The sequence below is a fragment of the Neltuma alba genome, unplaced genomic scaffold (assembly GCF_004799145.2).
Source record: "Neltuma alba isolate B1F8T4 unplaced genomic scaffold, ASM479914v2 tig00011557_pilon, whole genome shotgun sequence".
NCBI lineage: Eukaryota > Viridiplantae > Streptophyta > Magnoliopsida > Fabales > Fabaceae > Neltuma > Neltuma alba.
This window is the reverse complement of record NW_021636216.1, coordinates 82,910-96,119: the sequence shown is the minus strand read 5'-3', so window position 1 is coordinate 96,119 and position 13,210 is coordinate 82,910. Positions and strand designations below refer to the sequence as shown.

Here is a 13,210-nt window from a genome sequence, read left to right as displayed (position 1 = left end):
TATATTGATGATGATGATATATTGATTAGGAGAAAGAAAGGGAATGGTGAGGATCAGATATGGTCAGAGAGCCCATGATACTATATATGTCAGCATTCCAAAAGTTTAAGCTGTCAAAGTCAACAGTTAGTTTTATTAATACAACTTCTGGTACAATCTCTTAAAGTTCTTCAAAATTGGTTTTTAACAGTCACGCAACCATTGATACTAAAAAATTCAAAAGACCAAGTGCCCTGACATTTTAGATTAATATTATTCGCCCACCAACAATGCGAGTAAATAAGAAATACGCTTTGATTCTTACCTTCAATACCACCGTTTGACCAGCTAGAGGCAGCAGCTGGACTATTGTCATGAATACTCAGTTGACGAGTCAGTTTTGAGAGAAGTGAGGATTGCTTTTGGTAACGTTCCCTCCTTCGCTTCACATTCTGATCTTCTTGTATCAGCTGCTCAATCCTAGCTGTGCTTTGAGAACTGTCCATAATGAAGAAATAAAACAGTTACCATAAGTCCATAACCAAGTCAAAGAGAAAAAAGACAAAAATGCATTCACAAATCGCTAATATAGTTCCTTCAACAATTTACATGATTACCCTGAAAGACCTGAGTATCTCCTAAACTAATTCAGCTCAAATCAATGAATAAACCCCATGCCCCCCACAAATGGGAACTTCACTCTTCAAGGCATAGGCACAACCCAATAGATAAATCCCAAGGAACAAGTAAATCAAGAAAGAAGCTCTGCATCTAACACCAAAGAGAATCTTACGAGGCATGACAACAGGAAAGGAAATTCCAAACCTGACAGAACTATATAATTGATTCAGCATGTCTTCCTTAGCTTTTTCAACTTGGCAAAGGACAACCGCCTGCTCAAACAACAAATCAGAAAATGTATAAAACATTGAAAAAACCTGCAAGAAGAAAATCAGAAAATTTTGTGGCAAAGGTTTACCTTTGGTACATTAGCAGCTAAACTGTTCAAAACAGCTTCAACATAACCACGGACTTCTTGGGACATCCATCGTAGTTCTTCTTCGGGATCTGCTGGCCTCTGTGCCATTGTATCCTGAAATGGGGAAAAACAATGAGCCTATTTCTTTTAAAAACAGCAAATCCATATCATATGTGTGAGAGCAAAAGCTACAAGGCAGTAACTGACCAAGGAACCATCAGAGAGACCCTGTCTCGTCATAGGGCCACCATTAGATGAAACAGCTATTTGCCCTCCTCTTGCTTGTATAATATTACTTATCTTATTAATCCATTCAACCTTATCAGCTGCATTCTCAGCCTTCAAAAGAACAGCGCTGTGCGCTGCATAAAGAAACCAATCAAATTCAAAATGCTATGAAATATATCCAAGAAACAAACGGGAGGAGCATGTTCAAAAGATGGCTAAAATAACAGTAGAATATACCTTTCAAAACAGTTTTATATGGAATTCTACTCGTGATCTTGAAAACAAGTTTAGGTTTCCCAGAATCAGGTCCATTGGACTTCTTATCCTTTGAGCTTTTTGGTGGAGGATCCTCTTCATCTGAAACCTCTTCAATGTTGCATTCCTGTATGATAATAAAATTGTTATCTAGACTTTTCACTTATACCGCCAACAAAAGGTTGCAAAACAAACGTCCAAACTACCAGTGGTATATTAAAAAAAAAAAAAAAATTCTACTTCTTTAAATTACATTTGTATATCCGGTAAACTCTCACAATCAGAACTTTCACGCTCTAGTGCTGTTTTCAACAGCAGAAGGGAGTTAGATAACTAAGGTCAAGTTTGGTATGCATAAAAGGTGTTTCAAGAAATGGAGGGAAATCCTTAGCTTGAATGTTTGGAGCATATTATTTATCCTTTTGTTTGTGGAAAAGGTGTATATAGTTTAAAATTCTAAAGAATTGATGCTTTCCTCAAATAGGGAAAATATGCCTTCTCCAATTGACCCCTTGAGCTATAAAATAGAGCATTTTACCAGAGAAAAAAAAATGTATTGCCAATTTTGCACCAAGTAAGAAAAAATTCACAGGCAGAAAAAAGAAAAAGAAACAATTCACCAATCTTAAATAGAGAACCTACTGTCATCCAAAATCATAACACATAACTATTCCGATCAATTGAACATGAAATCACCAATACTCAAATACAAGCTTAGTTCTGGAAAAACAAAAACCACCGACCTTCCAGAGCCAGGAAGTCTGCAAATACAAAATTTTGTAAAAGAAAATAAGGGCAATAACCACCAATGAAAAACTACAGATTTTGGCTGATAGTACCTAAACTGTAGAGAAATATATTAAGCATGTACATTCATTCTCCACATAACAAGAGTCATCGTTATTTTATTGATGGAGATGAGGAACAAGACTTTTGCTAGAAAACTTCCAAATAATATAGACAAACACAAACAATAAGGGAAAAGTTGCCTGTAATAACTTAATTGAACTCAACCAAGCACTTATCTAAGCATTCCAGCTGGAAATTAATCATTAATTGGATTATAATTGGATTGAAGATTTCTGTCACAATAACTTCAATGCATATGCTGAAAATACAACTGTTGGGAAGAAAACATTCATGCACAAAAGAATTAATAGTCCTCATACCTCTAATGTAATAACACCACGAAAAAGTCTTTCTTCTTGCTTTTTTGTGTAACCAAGCTGTGAAACAAAAGCTGAATCAATGCTACTTGTAGCAGATTATGTAGTAAGCGAAGTTAATTATGCCTTTTCGTTCACCGAAAAAACAAAAACTAATTATATCCCTTCAAGCACAAGTAATGAAGCACAACAAAGATAAAGAAGAACTGTCAAAAACTCATTAAATGATAATAATCATTGCATCAATTGCTGAAAGCGGTGCACATATATATATATATATATATATATATATCAAAGTGGCTTGAATCAAAATCAAAATTGCAAATAAAAATCACTCAAAAAAAAATTCACTCACTCAAATATTGTGAATAAAAACTCGAGCTACTCCAGGGAGGGCAAAAAAAATTAAATAAGGGATGGTATATGGAACAGACTAAAGACCAGAGATAAAAAGCAGAAATTTGGAAAGCACACTTCGTTAAAGAAGTCATCTAACATCTATGTGTATAATTGTCAGTGTAGGAAAAAGTGATTGTTTGCAGCAAGACTCATGTGGCATGGCAAACAATGAAAAACAATCAACCACAGAAAGAGTCATCACAAGAAGGTGAAACAAAAGTCTCACATTTTGATTCACTCTAACCAATAATAAAATAAGTAACATGCTTGTCACCGGAAAATAAACAAACAATTTGCTTCTAGGAAGACAATGATATTGGATCTATAATAAAAGCCCAGGAGATGCAAACATAAATTTGACATATCTGGGGAAAAGCTCACAAACCTTTCCTGTCTTCCCATTTAGAACAAACCATCGTCTGGTCCAACCATTGGTTTTTGTGCTTTTCTTCAACAAAAATCCTGCAATTAATACAGAAGACTGGCTTTCAGCGATCAACTCAAATCTCTTCTGTTGAAGTACGTCTTTGGGAAATTCTAGTTTCCAAATGATATGTTAGAGCATGCTCCTATGCCTTTCTAGGTTAGAGGTTAGATGGCCAAGAAATTGAATTTATCATTGGTAAGTGGTGACATGGACCACTTCAACAGAAAACCACGATTTAAGGGAAGAACCATATATAGTAGTATCAGAATTTTGATAAGAGGAATTACGAATGTAGGGAAGTCATGGACAATAAAGAAAGAGATACTTGTAATCCACCCAGTAAACAAAATGAATACCATTGTGATTACAGTTAATATAAAACTGATAATCAATGGGCTAAAAATATGCATTTGTTATAATTCTATCCTGTCACAAGATATTTGATGGGTACTGGATATGCTAAATGCCAGTGAGTATTGAACTGTAAGAACAACTCTGTGAACAAACAAGGACAAAACAACTATAAAGATACCTACTAAGGGTAAAACTTGAGAGTTGTATGGCATATTATATTATTAACTTTCCAATAAATTACCCTCTAAATAGGGGAAAAAAACGGGTTCATTTAAATTTTTCTGCAATAAAAAGGTAGCAGCTAGAGCGTGGAATCATCTGACAGACCTGCTGTTATTTCTCCTTCAGGACCCGCAGTTTTTAAACCAGAACCTTCTTTCCCTTCTTTCTCTGACTGACCTGATTTGTCCTTTTCCTTTTCCTTTTCGTCTTTCATTGATTTCATGCTTCCACCCGTTTGAGGGCTAGTTGCCTAAGTTAATTATAAGCAGTACCAACAAAACACATTACAAAAAAAACAAACAAATCACAACTTGGGGTTATAAAATTATAAACTACTATTAATCTCTGCAAACCCACAATGACCCACATTAAGTGACCACCTACCCGGTTAAGTATAGATTGCTCTGCATCTTGCCCTTTTCTTGAAGATCGATTTTTCAGTTCATCTTCTCGACGTTGCCTTTCCATTCTAAAGTACATATTATAGAATAGCTTAATCAAATTGCGAAATAACTTAAAATAAACTGTAAGGGCGAGCTAAATTGAACCTTAAGAATTTTGTTAGCAAGAGTTCATATTGTTAAGCTAAATATGTCCAAAAAGTTGGTATAAATAAATACAAAATCATGTGAGAAAGACTATTAGACTATTAGAAATAGGATAATAAACACTAGTCCCAAAGGTTAGGGGTCTATAATACTTTAGCCAAAAGAAATATATCTCTTTCCAACAAGAGTAATGAAAATCCCGACAGCTTTAATTAAAAGCATAGAAAGACCTTTAATCCCATAGGATTTCTCCATTGCATATGCCAAACAATTTTCCTTAGTTTACTGCCTCCTCATTAAAAGTTCTCCCCAAACAAAATGACTTTTTTTTTTTTTTTTTTTAAACAAGCCTCCACATAACTTGAGCTTCTGGATAAAGTAATTGCTGGCATGATATAAAAGCCTCTTCCTCCAAGTAGTAATTAATTCTTTCCACCTCATGCAATTGCCAACAGAACTTGAATGCGACTCATTAGCATGTCTGCTTAAATATCCTTAAATGAAACCACTAGGAACTGTTTTGATAGTTAGCAGGAAATCTTACAGTCAAACACCATATTTCATAATGCAAGAAAATAAAATATTCCAAAATGAAGATACAATCTCCAAAACTTAGACCACACATAGTTTAGGACAATAACAACATAACACATTGACTCGTGAGAAAACTTCAGAAGATGTCATAGGAACTAGAATAGCAATTTCCCCCAAAATGATTTCAGAATTACCTTCTTTGTACCAAACGAATAAAGTGCTGAGGTGGCACAAAGGCTCGCTCCATATCAACTAGGGCAACAACCATTTTCTTTGCTTCATTCTTAAACCCTTCCAACGCCGTTGTTGCAATGGCCACAACCTTTAAGAATTTATAGAGGTTATTTATGATAAGGAGGAGAAGGCTTCCTCCCTTGTTATTGATAATGAACAACAATGGAAAACTAAAAGTTTGACCCCCATTGACATAAAAATACAAGTATCAAGCAGCAATTAAAAAAAATTAAGATTTAAGAAGCGAAATGTAGTAAAAAAGTGCAGTACCTCTCTCTTGAAAGCCGGGTACCTTGCAAGACCCGGCGTAGCATTGGCAGCAGCTGAGACTATGTCTATTAGGACCCGATGTACCTGGACCGCACGGCCAAAAGGATCTCTATTAGTAGTCAAGAAAATACATGGGTCATTAGACGTGAAAGTAACAATTATTCAACAAAGTAAGAGTAAACACTTCATACATAGTGCTGTGAGAAGCAGTCAAACAAAAACAGAAAAAAAAAAACAAAAAACAAAAACAGAAACAGAAACAGAAACAAACAAACAAACAATAAGGTGGCATTTGGTTTACAGAATCTCTTTGGCTTCCTGCCAATATGACCTTTCATGTTTGGTGCAGCTTTCACAAAAAAAAAAATCCCTAGCAGCTCAACATTGCAAATGCAGGGTACATATGCAGGATTTTAACGGGATTTTTTTTTTTTTTTTTTGCAATTTTAAAAATATCATTTTGCCTGTCCTTTCCCGAATAAACTTACAAGTAGGTCAACCCGCCACAGGACACAGGTCATGGGTTAAACAAGCTGCCTCATTTAGCAAGGAAAAAAATAGCCTATTTTTGTTGGACAGACTAGAGTAGTTCAAGAACTAATAAAAAATTATAAAATCCAAAAATCATAATGATAATAATAAAAAAAATGAATCCAAATTATAAAAACAACATTACATAACTAAAGAAATATTTTTAAAAGTATATAATATAAAAAGTTATAATCTAATATTAATAAATTAAAAAAATAAATAATGAATAGGAAATGTAACAAATAATATATAAATGGATAGAGAAATAATATTAACAGGAATTATTAAATGATTGAGTTGGTATAATATAAATAAACTATAAGCTAACGAATACAAAATAAACAAAAATGTTAGAATACAATAAATTAAAAATTATAAACATAATTACAAATATATTATAATTATAATTAACAAAATAATAGAAATGATTATAAAATATAACTGTGCAAGAGTGCTGTAACTATAAATTAGTGAAAGCAACAATACTTTGAAAAAATATTTTTAAAATATTTCAAAAAATTTAAATAGATATGTCAAGAATATTTGTGATGAACTAAATGTGAAGATTGCAGTTAACGATGAGGAGAGAAGAAAATCTGCATATAATCACTGAACTGCGACAACCAGTTCTCCGTGGGCTTATATAGTTATATTAAAAAATGACCAATATGCTACTATAGGCCCAACCCACTAGAGATTAACACCGAAGAATGTTACATGCCAAGGAACGTGGAATTGCATTCAAGAATTATGATCGATTCCACAAACCAAACACCCCCCCCCCCCACCGCATGGTATGGGAGACAAGAAAGTATTATCAACGCACACCCATTATCACTTTTTAACTATCACGTGCAACGGGACAAGGAAGGCAGGGAAGAACACAGCGCAATTAGATAGCAGATTCAACAATAAGCATAACTTAGGAACAGAATGAAAGCTTTCATTAGCAACACCACAACACTGAAGCAGGACAGAATGAAACTGACTAAGGAAATCGTAAAATAATTCAAATTGAGAATTTCAAAGATAAATACCTCATCAACGCAAAGACGTGATGGTTCTTTTGCAAGCTCTAGAACACCTTTAATGAGAGATCTCAAACCCTTTTCAGGGGAAATAAGATATGGTTGATAACCATCAGCCTCTAAAACAATCTGATCATTAAAGAGAGGGTCAGTAGAAGCACAATCAAGAGACCAGCTTACAGGGGGTGCATAAGTCAAGCAACAATCCGAAACTTACCCTCTTTACATTGCTGATGTCAAAGTGCCTATCAATAGGCAATTGCTTGATTCTATTAGGGAAATTTCCATCAAAACTGGCAACTATTTTCCAACCAGCACCCTGAGAGATTCATGTATCATAAATAAATAAAATTGGCACCAAGCAATCAACAGAAAAAATAATTATGTTCAAGATCAAAAATTGGGAAAAAAAATTGCCATCTAATGCAGTTAACATGTAAAAACAGGTTAATCTCAAACAATAACAATGATGAACAGCACAAGCCAAGTCCAACTAATGTTAATAGATCAATGCATTAAGGTGATAATTGTACCTCAATTGCTTATCAATGACAAATAGATATAATATCTTTAATAATAAGCAATACTAGATAAGCTGAGATATACAATGCTTCAAAAAATCACTTAATACGGGATAATGTAACATTCTGGACGACAAACAATACTGGCATGGGCTGAAGTAAAATAACACATTTAACAAACATACCTCACCAGTGGTGATGTGTTGGAGGAACCTATCTTCATACTCACGGCAAAGTTCCAAGGCTATAGCTCGTGTACCCTCTGCAGTTGTAACCATTTGCTCCCCAAGCCTCATTAGTTCATCCTGAACTATCTGAGATTTCCCTTGTAACCTTGAAAATGTGACAGTAGAAAGTAAGAAAATACAATTGATGATGCACATAATCAGTTCTAAAAACAACAGACAAATGCAACTTTGTCAAACAAAAAGCAATCATTCAGTCAATTGATGATGCATATAACCACTTCTTTCCAACAATCACAAATGAATAATTGATGATGCACCTCCCTTATTTCAACTTAACCGTATTTATTGTGCCTTAGAGAGACTCCTTACACTAAGAATGAGATCAATAAATTTTAAAACAAGAAACAAAGATAAATAAATTTTTCAATGACGAATTAGCAGATTTTTCAAGAAGAACGCAAACCAATATGATATTCAGGTTACAGGGTAAAATTGACATCTTTAAAAAAATTGCATATTAAACAAGCTTGTTCTATAGGTAGGGGGAAAAAAATTAAACAAGACAAACAGATCTTCAACTGTAAATACCAGTACAAATGACTAGTCAATTTGCCTTAAACAGTTTTTTCATATTGCAAAGGTATAAGCATGAACACTATAGTCATGGAGGAAATTACATGAAGGCCAAGGAGATGATGGATATATAATTACTAGGGAAAAACTTTCTCCCCTTCATAAGAAATAATCTAATTACATCGCCAGTCCACGTATTATTAAAAAAAAAAAAAATGACAAGAACCTCTATTGAAACAAAATAACAAGTCAGAACTAAACCAGCTTTTGCAAAAATACCCTCAAGAATAAGTTATTTTAACTAAACATGTCAAAATACACTCCTCTAAAATGTTATTCAATATTTACTTACTTCGTCCCAAAAACCATATATTTGATTTATTATGAAATTTTTACTATATTAACAAAAAATTATATACAAATTAATTATAACTTAAATACACTTGTCATTGTATAAACTTAACACACTAAAATTTACTAAATAAAAAAGATTATTTCACAAGGACCAAATAAACATTTAATATTGGTTAATAGTTAATTCCAGATATTGGCATTAAAGAGGCAAAAAACAGTTTGGCCACAAAACGGACAACATTATAGTCAAGTTTGTCTGTTACATCCAACAATACCCCTAAATACGATATCACTTTTCAATTGAGAAATTGCAAAATAATTTAATAATAAAATAATTAATTATTAAAAGAAAGAACCTACTAACAAAATCATTTCTTAAAGAAATCTAACCAGCAACCCAGAAACAACACAGAAAATATTTATTTTCAGCTAACAAGTGCCTCTCACACACAGACATAATTTGGAAGCGGAAAAAAAAAAAAACGCTGTTACAAATGTAATATAATTAAAACACACACACACAGACACACAGAGACACACACACACATTAAATAAACGCTGTTTTCCACACATAAAAACAATATTGACAATAAAAGTCTAAATAAATTCATTTGCAAATTTAAAATGTTACATCTGAAAAAGAAAAAAAAATCCTATCATTGAGAAGATTTTGTTAGGAATGAGTCTAGGGGTAGCACATCCTTGGTCTAAAAGTAGGTCTATAAATTTCCGCAACAAAGATAAAAGCCATGTGCATCGTCATCGATTTCCAGCTAGATATAAAATTAACACCATCACGAACAAAATGAAAATAAGGACCCTCAAGTAATAAGAAAAATGTCAAACTCCACAACACAAAGAATTACCCAGAAAGAAGGTTAGGCAGCCTGAGTTTCATCCGATTTCGGATTTGCTGTGCTAGAGCATCAACCAAAGCTATCCGTCCAAGCTTAATTTGAGGAGCTCCAGTCAAAATGGATCTGAGACTTTCACTCTCTGCTCTCCATGCAGTTTCCAGAGAATTTTCAGAACCATTAGATCCAGTTTGTGCTGTAGCTATTGAAACAGATTGACCAATTAAAGCAACCCATGGAATATCTGATGCTCTTGCAGGGCCCTGATTCGAAAGAAGTGCTTGAACTGCTGCCAAAGACTTTTGATCTGATGCAACTTGATCTATTTTACTAATAACACCAATGGTTCGGGTACCTATTTAAATTTTTTCAGCTTATCTACATAGGAAATGGAAAAATATACAAAAAGAAGGGAGAACAAAACAAAAGCAAATGATCTACCTTCTCCATCATATTCCTTTGCAGTTCTTAAGGCTCGAGATGAAGCAATTTCAGGTGCCTGAACTGCAGGTACCACGACTAGCACAATGGCATCATTGTGCTCCACATATTCACCAACCTATGAAAGGATCATATAAAAGAACATTTGACTCCTATCATATTCAATTACGACCAAAAGAAATCAACACAGAAACTAGAAACCAGAAACATGGAGGAAAAATTACAGTTGACCATGATATTGTATATTAATAGTATACCTTACAATAAATGAAAGGTTTGGAAGAGACAGGTCACCACTTACCATAGATTCATTCATGATGCGTTGATCCAGCCCAGGAAGATCAACCAACTTAAGAGGTGGTGCTGATAACATAATATGGTGAGGGAATGTTAGGATATGTAACTAGGAAAAAGGAGCATAACATGTGCAAAACAGATCATATACAGGTCGAAATAAATGAGAAGCAAGTTTCATGAATTATCTGATATCAAAATCTGAGTTGCATGTGGCATAAAGCAACTTGAAAACTTTTCATAAGAGGGTAACAGCGAAGAATAATTGCCCTTCGCACTCTAATTTACAGCACTACGGCATGGCTTTCTGCTATTATCATCTAATTAGGAAGCCAGATACTAATTTTAAGGTTATAATAAAAATGGAGCATGGGGGAGCATAGTCAGATATTTTTCCCAAAGTTGTTTAGTTGCTAAACAGATTGTATAAGTCTAACTTAGATATACAAATTGAAGGCAGCAACAGCAATCAAACAATAGTCATCAACAAACCTGTACTTGTGCGAAGCTTTAAATATATTTCATCTCGACCCTCGCCTAAGGAACCCTTAGTCAACCTATCCTGTAATGAATGTCGCAAGGCACCTGCAGCAATGAGATAAAGCGTCTAAGTATCCTTGGAAAGAAACGAAAAGGCATGTATCATAATACTAACCAGCAAGAGAGGGAAAAGGGGGGGTGTGCCAATGTTGGGTTCATAATAATATTAGTGCAATGACAATCATAAACAAAAATGAGTGCAAGTGCTCTGTTTTATCCATGTCTCTATGATTGAAAAATACCACATTGTTAACACGAAGCCCTCCTACACGTCTACTGCATGCAAGCACTTATGAACATTCAAAGATGATTATGATTTTAAAATAAAATAAAAAAAATCGAACCAGTTATGGTTTCACACAATGAGCAATATAAGCTGCACAGACAGCAATCAAGGAGGCCAATTAAGAAAATAGAAACTAACTTGCAGAAACTTGCTGGGACTTATTCTCAATCTGCAAGATAATTGATTTGCTGCTTAAAGAACCATCTCGCTGCAGATCAATGCTTATAGGAGCCCGGGTAACTCCATTTTCACCAGTAGGCTGGAGACAAAGGAGACCTCAAGAATAAGCATAGACTATATAAAGGTGATATGTAATAGATGTTAACTAAAATAGATGGAACCCTATAAAACCCATCTTACCAAAACAGGATGTCCAATCAAACTGTTCAATACAGCAGATTTACCAGCACCCTAAAAAGTTGAGCAAAAAAGGAACAAAATAAAAAGATATCAATTTGCCAAAACAGATAAAAGATTTACTAGGTAGCAAACAATTAGTATGCAATATAAACATATAGCATTAACCCAAAAAATATGTTAAATGACCAATCCTTTCAGGTAAAAGAATCGCGCATGTGTCCTACACAATTGACTTGCATGCATTGTAACTCATTGAAAATGAAATAGGGAAGAGAAATTTGTTTGTCACAGGGAAAAAAAATAATAAAGCCAAAAAATTCCTGGGATTCTGAGAGTGTTGTTACTGGCATTCACATTTACTAAGAAGACTAAATTACTAAATTAAATTATATGTTTGATATTCCCACTTAATCTGTTTGCCTGTACTTACTAGAAAAATTATCCTACCTAAAACTGTTTACAGGTTAAGCAAGAAATTCATGAAGAGATTAAGGTTCCTTCAAGCTCTCATTTTGCTGATTTTTGGAAATCAATTTGAATTTCTAGGTCCAAGTTCATTGTCCTCCACTAATTCAGAAATCAGCCATGAAGGAACAACGGAAGATCAGATCTCAAAGAGTTCAATTCTCATTCTCAACCAACGATCAATAGGAGCTTGGAGTTTTTTTTTTTTTTTTTTTGGGGTGATAGAGCTTGAAGTTTCCTGATATGAGCAACCAATTCAAAAGTCATATAAACTAAAAATGAAAGTTATAGTTTCTTTCACATATAGATCTTCAATTTTATGTGCTGAAATAACATAACCTATCTAAACTATCAAATGCTCTCATCTGAACACATACCGTAAGTTAAAATGGGATGCTATGCCTGACGGTAAACTAGCACAACCAACTCCTACAACTCATTATCAATTACCTATATCTATTGTAAATCTAATTTTTAAGCAAACTCATCTAATCCACAGATAACTCTGTAATCACAGCGTATCATAATTGTCTCCCTCCATATTTGGCCAAAATAAAAATATAATAATTGTCACCCTCTATATGCATAGCACCACAAACCCGAAGCTTACTAAATATCTCAAGAAAACCCAGATTGAAAAACCATAAGCTCTGACTAATAGAAGCAACCAAGACCCAACCCAGATAGAAAATTTAGTCCACATAAGGTAGTCAGAAATCATAGACACCCAACAACTTACGACATTTCCAAGTGTTACGACGTTAAGAAAAGTTGACGGCCTTCTTGAAGATGCAGAGCTGGGCTCATCAACATCTTCGTCAGCAAGTAAAGCCGCCGCCTTGCGCATGGAATCAGCCAACTGAGATAACTCCTCGATCGCCTCCATCTGTCGCAGAGATCAAGGATCCAAACCCAACAGAATACAATCCAAAGGCTATATCAAATCTTCTAGATGACAAATATATTGTAACCGATCAAAATCGAATATCAAGCAAGAGCTTCACAGCGATCCGTGAGAATCAAACAGATCTCCCCTCTCCCCTTTGCAGATTGAACTGGAATGGAAGAAGCCAGGAGAGAAAAGGGAGAGAAGGAAAGACAATGGTTGATCTTTCCTCGACTTGAAAGAGTAGGAGAAAGTGCAAAAGGTTAAACTTTCTCTTCCCACTTTCTCTCTCTT

General features: G+C 34.3%; 3 protein-coding genes across 8 annotated transcripts in view; all 3 read right to left on the bottom strand.

Annotated features, from left to right (window-relative positions):
- The window catches only part of LOC114714951 (uncharacterized), a 22,304-nt gene extending 18,011 nt beyond the window's left edge, over window positions 1–4,293 (bottom strand). For both annotated transcript variants that reach the window (XM_028899746.1, XM_028899745.1), the window contains exon 1: window positions 4,282–4,293. The gene's annotated coding sequence lies outside the window, so the exon portion shown is untranslated. The remainder of the gene's footprint in view (window positions 1–4,281) is intronic.
- LOC114714952 (40S ribosomal protein S20-2) overlaps window positions 1–4,850 on the bottom strand; it is a 12,606-nt gene extending 7,756 nt beyond the window's left edge. Inside the window, exons 1-2 of the mRNA XM_028899749.1 lie at window positions 4,844–4,850; window positions 4,160–4,162 (exon numbers count right to left, since the gene is read on the bottom strand). The gene's annotated coding sequence lies outside the window, so the exon portion shown is untranslated. The remainder of the gene's footprint in view (window positions 1–4,159; window positions 4,163–4,843) is intronic.
- The window catches only part of LOC114714949 (dynamin-2B), a 14,738-nt gene extending 1,528 nt beyond the window's left edge, over window positions 1–13,210 (bottom strand). For all 5 annotated transcript variants that reach the window (XR_003737496.1, XM_028899743.1, XM_028899744.1 and 2 more), the window contains exons 1-21: window positions 12,770–13,210; window positions 11,566–11,616; window positions 11,344–11,464; window positions 10,872–10,964; window positions 10,387–10,448; window positions 10,086–10,203; window positions 9,657–9,999; window positions 7,861–8,008; window positions 7,372–7,473; window positions 7,164–7,283; window positions 5,596–5,679; window positions 5,286–5,413; window positions 4,394–4,478; window positions 4,115–4,259; window positions 3,392–3,468; window positions 2,611–2,667; window positions 1,424–1,568; window positions 1,166–1,320; window positions 959–1,072; window positions 805–872; window positions 305–477 (exon numbers count right to left, since the gene is read on the bottom strand). Coding sequence is in view for 4 of the 5 variants with exons in the window: in XM_028899743.1 (XP_028755576.1) it covers window positions 305–477; window positions 805–872; window positions 959–1,072; window positions 1,166–1,320; window positions 1,424–1,568; window positions 2,611–2,667; window positions 3,392–3,468; window positions 4,115–4,259; window positions 4,394–4,478; window positions 5,286–5,413; window positions 5,596–5,679; window positions 7,164–7,283; window positions 7,372–7,473; window positions 7,861–8,008; window positions 9,657–9,999; window positions 10,086–10,203; window positions 10,387–10,448; window positions 10,872–10,964; window positions 11,344–11,464; window positions 11,566–11,616; window positions 12,770–12,916 (2,536 nt within the window). In the remaining variant the exon portion in view is untranslated. The remainder of the gene's footprint in view (window positions 1–304; window positions 478–804; window positions 873–958; window positions 1,073–1,165; window positions 1,321–1,423; window positions 1,569–2,610; window positions 2,668–3,391; window positions 3,469–4,114; window positions 4,260–4,393; window positions 4,479–5,285; window positions 5,414–5,595; window positions 5,680–7,163; window positions 7,284–7,371; window positions 7,474–7,860; window positions 8,009–9,656; window positions 10,000–10,085; window positions 10,204–10,386; window positions 10,449–10,871; window positions 10,965–11,343; window positions 11,465–11,565; window positions 11,617–12,769) is intronic.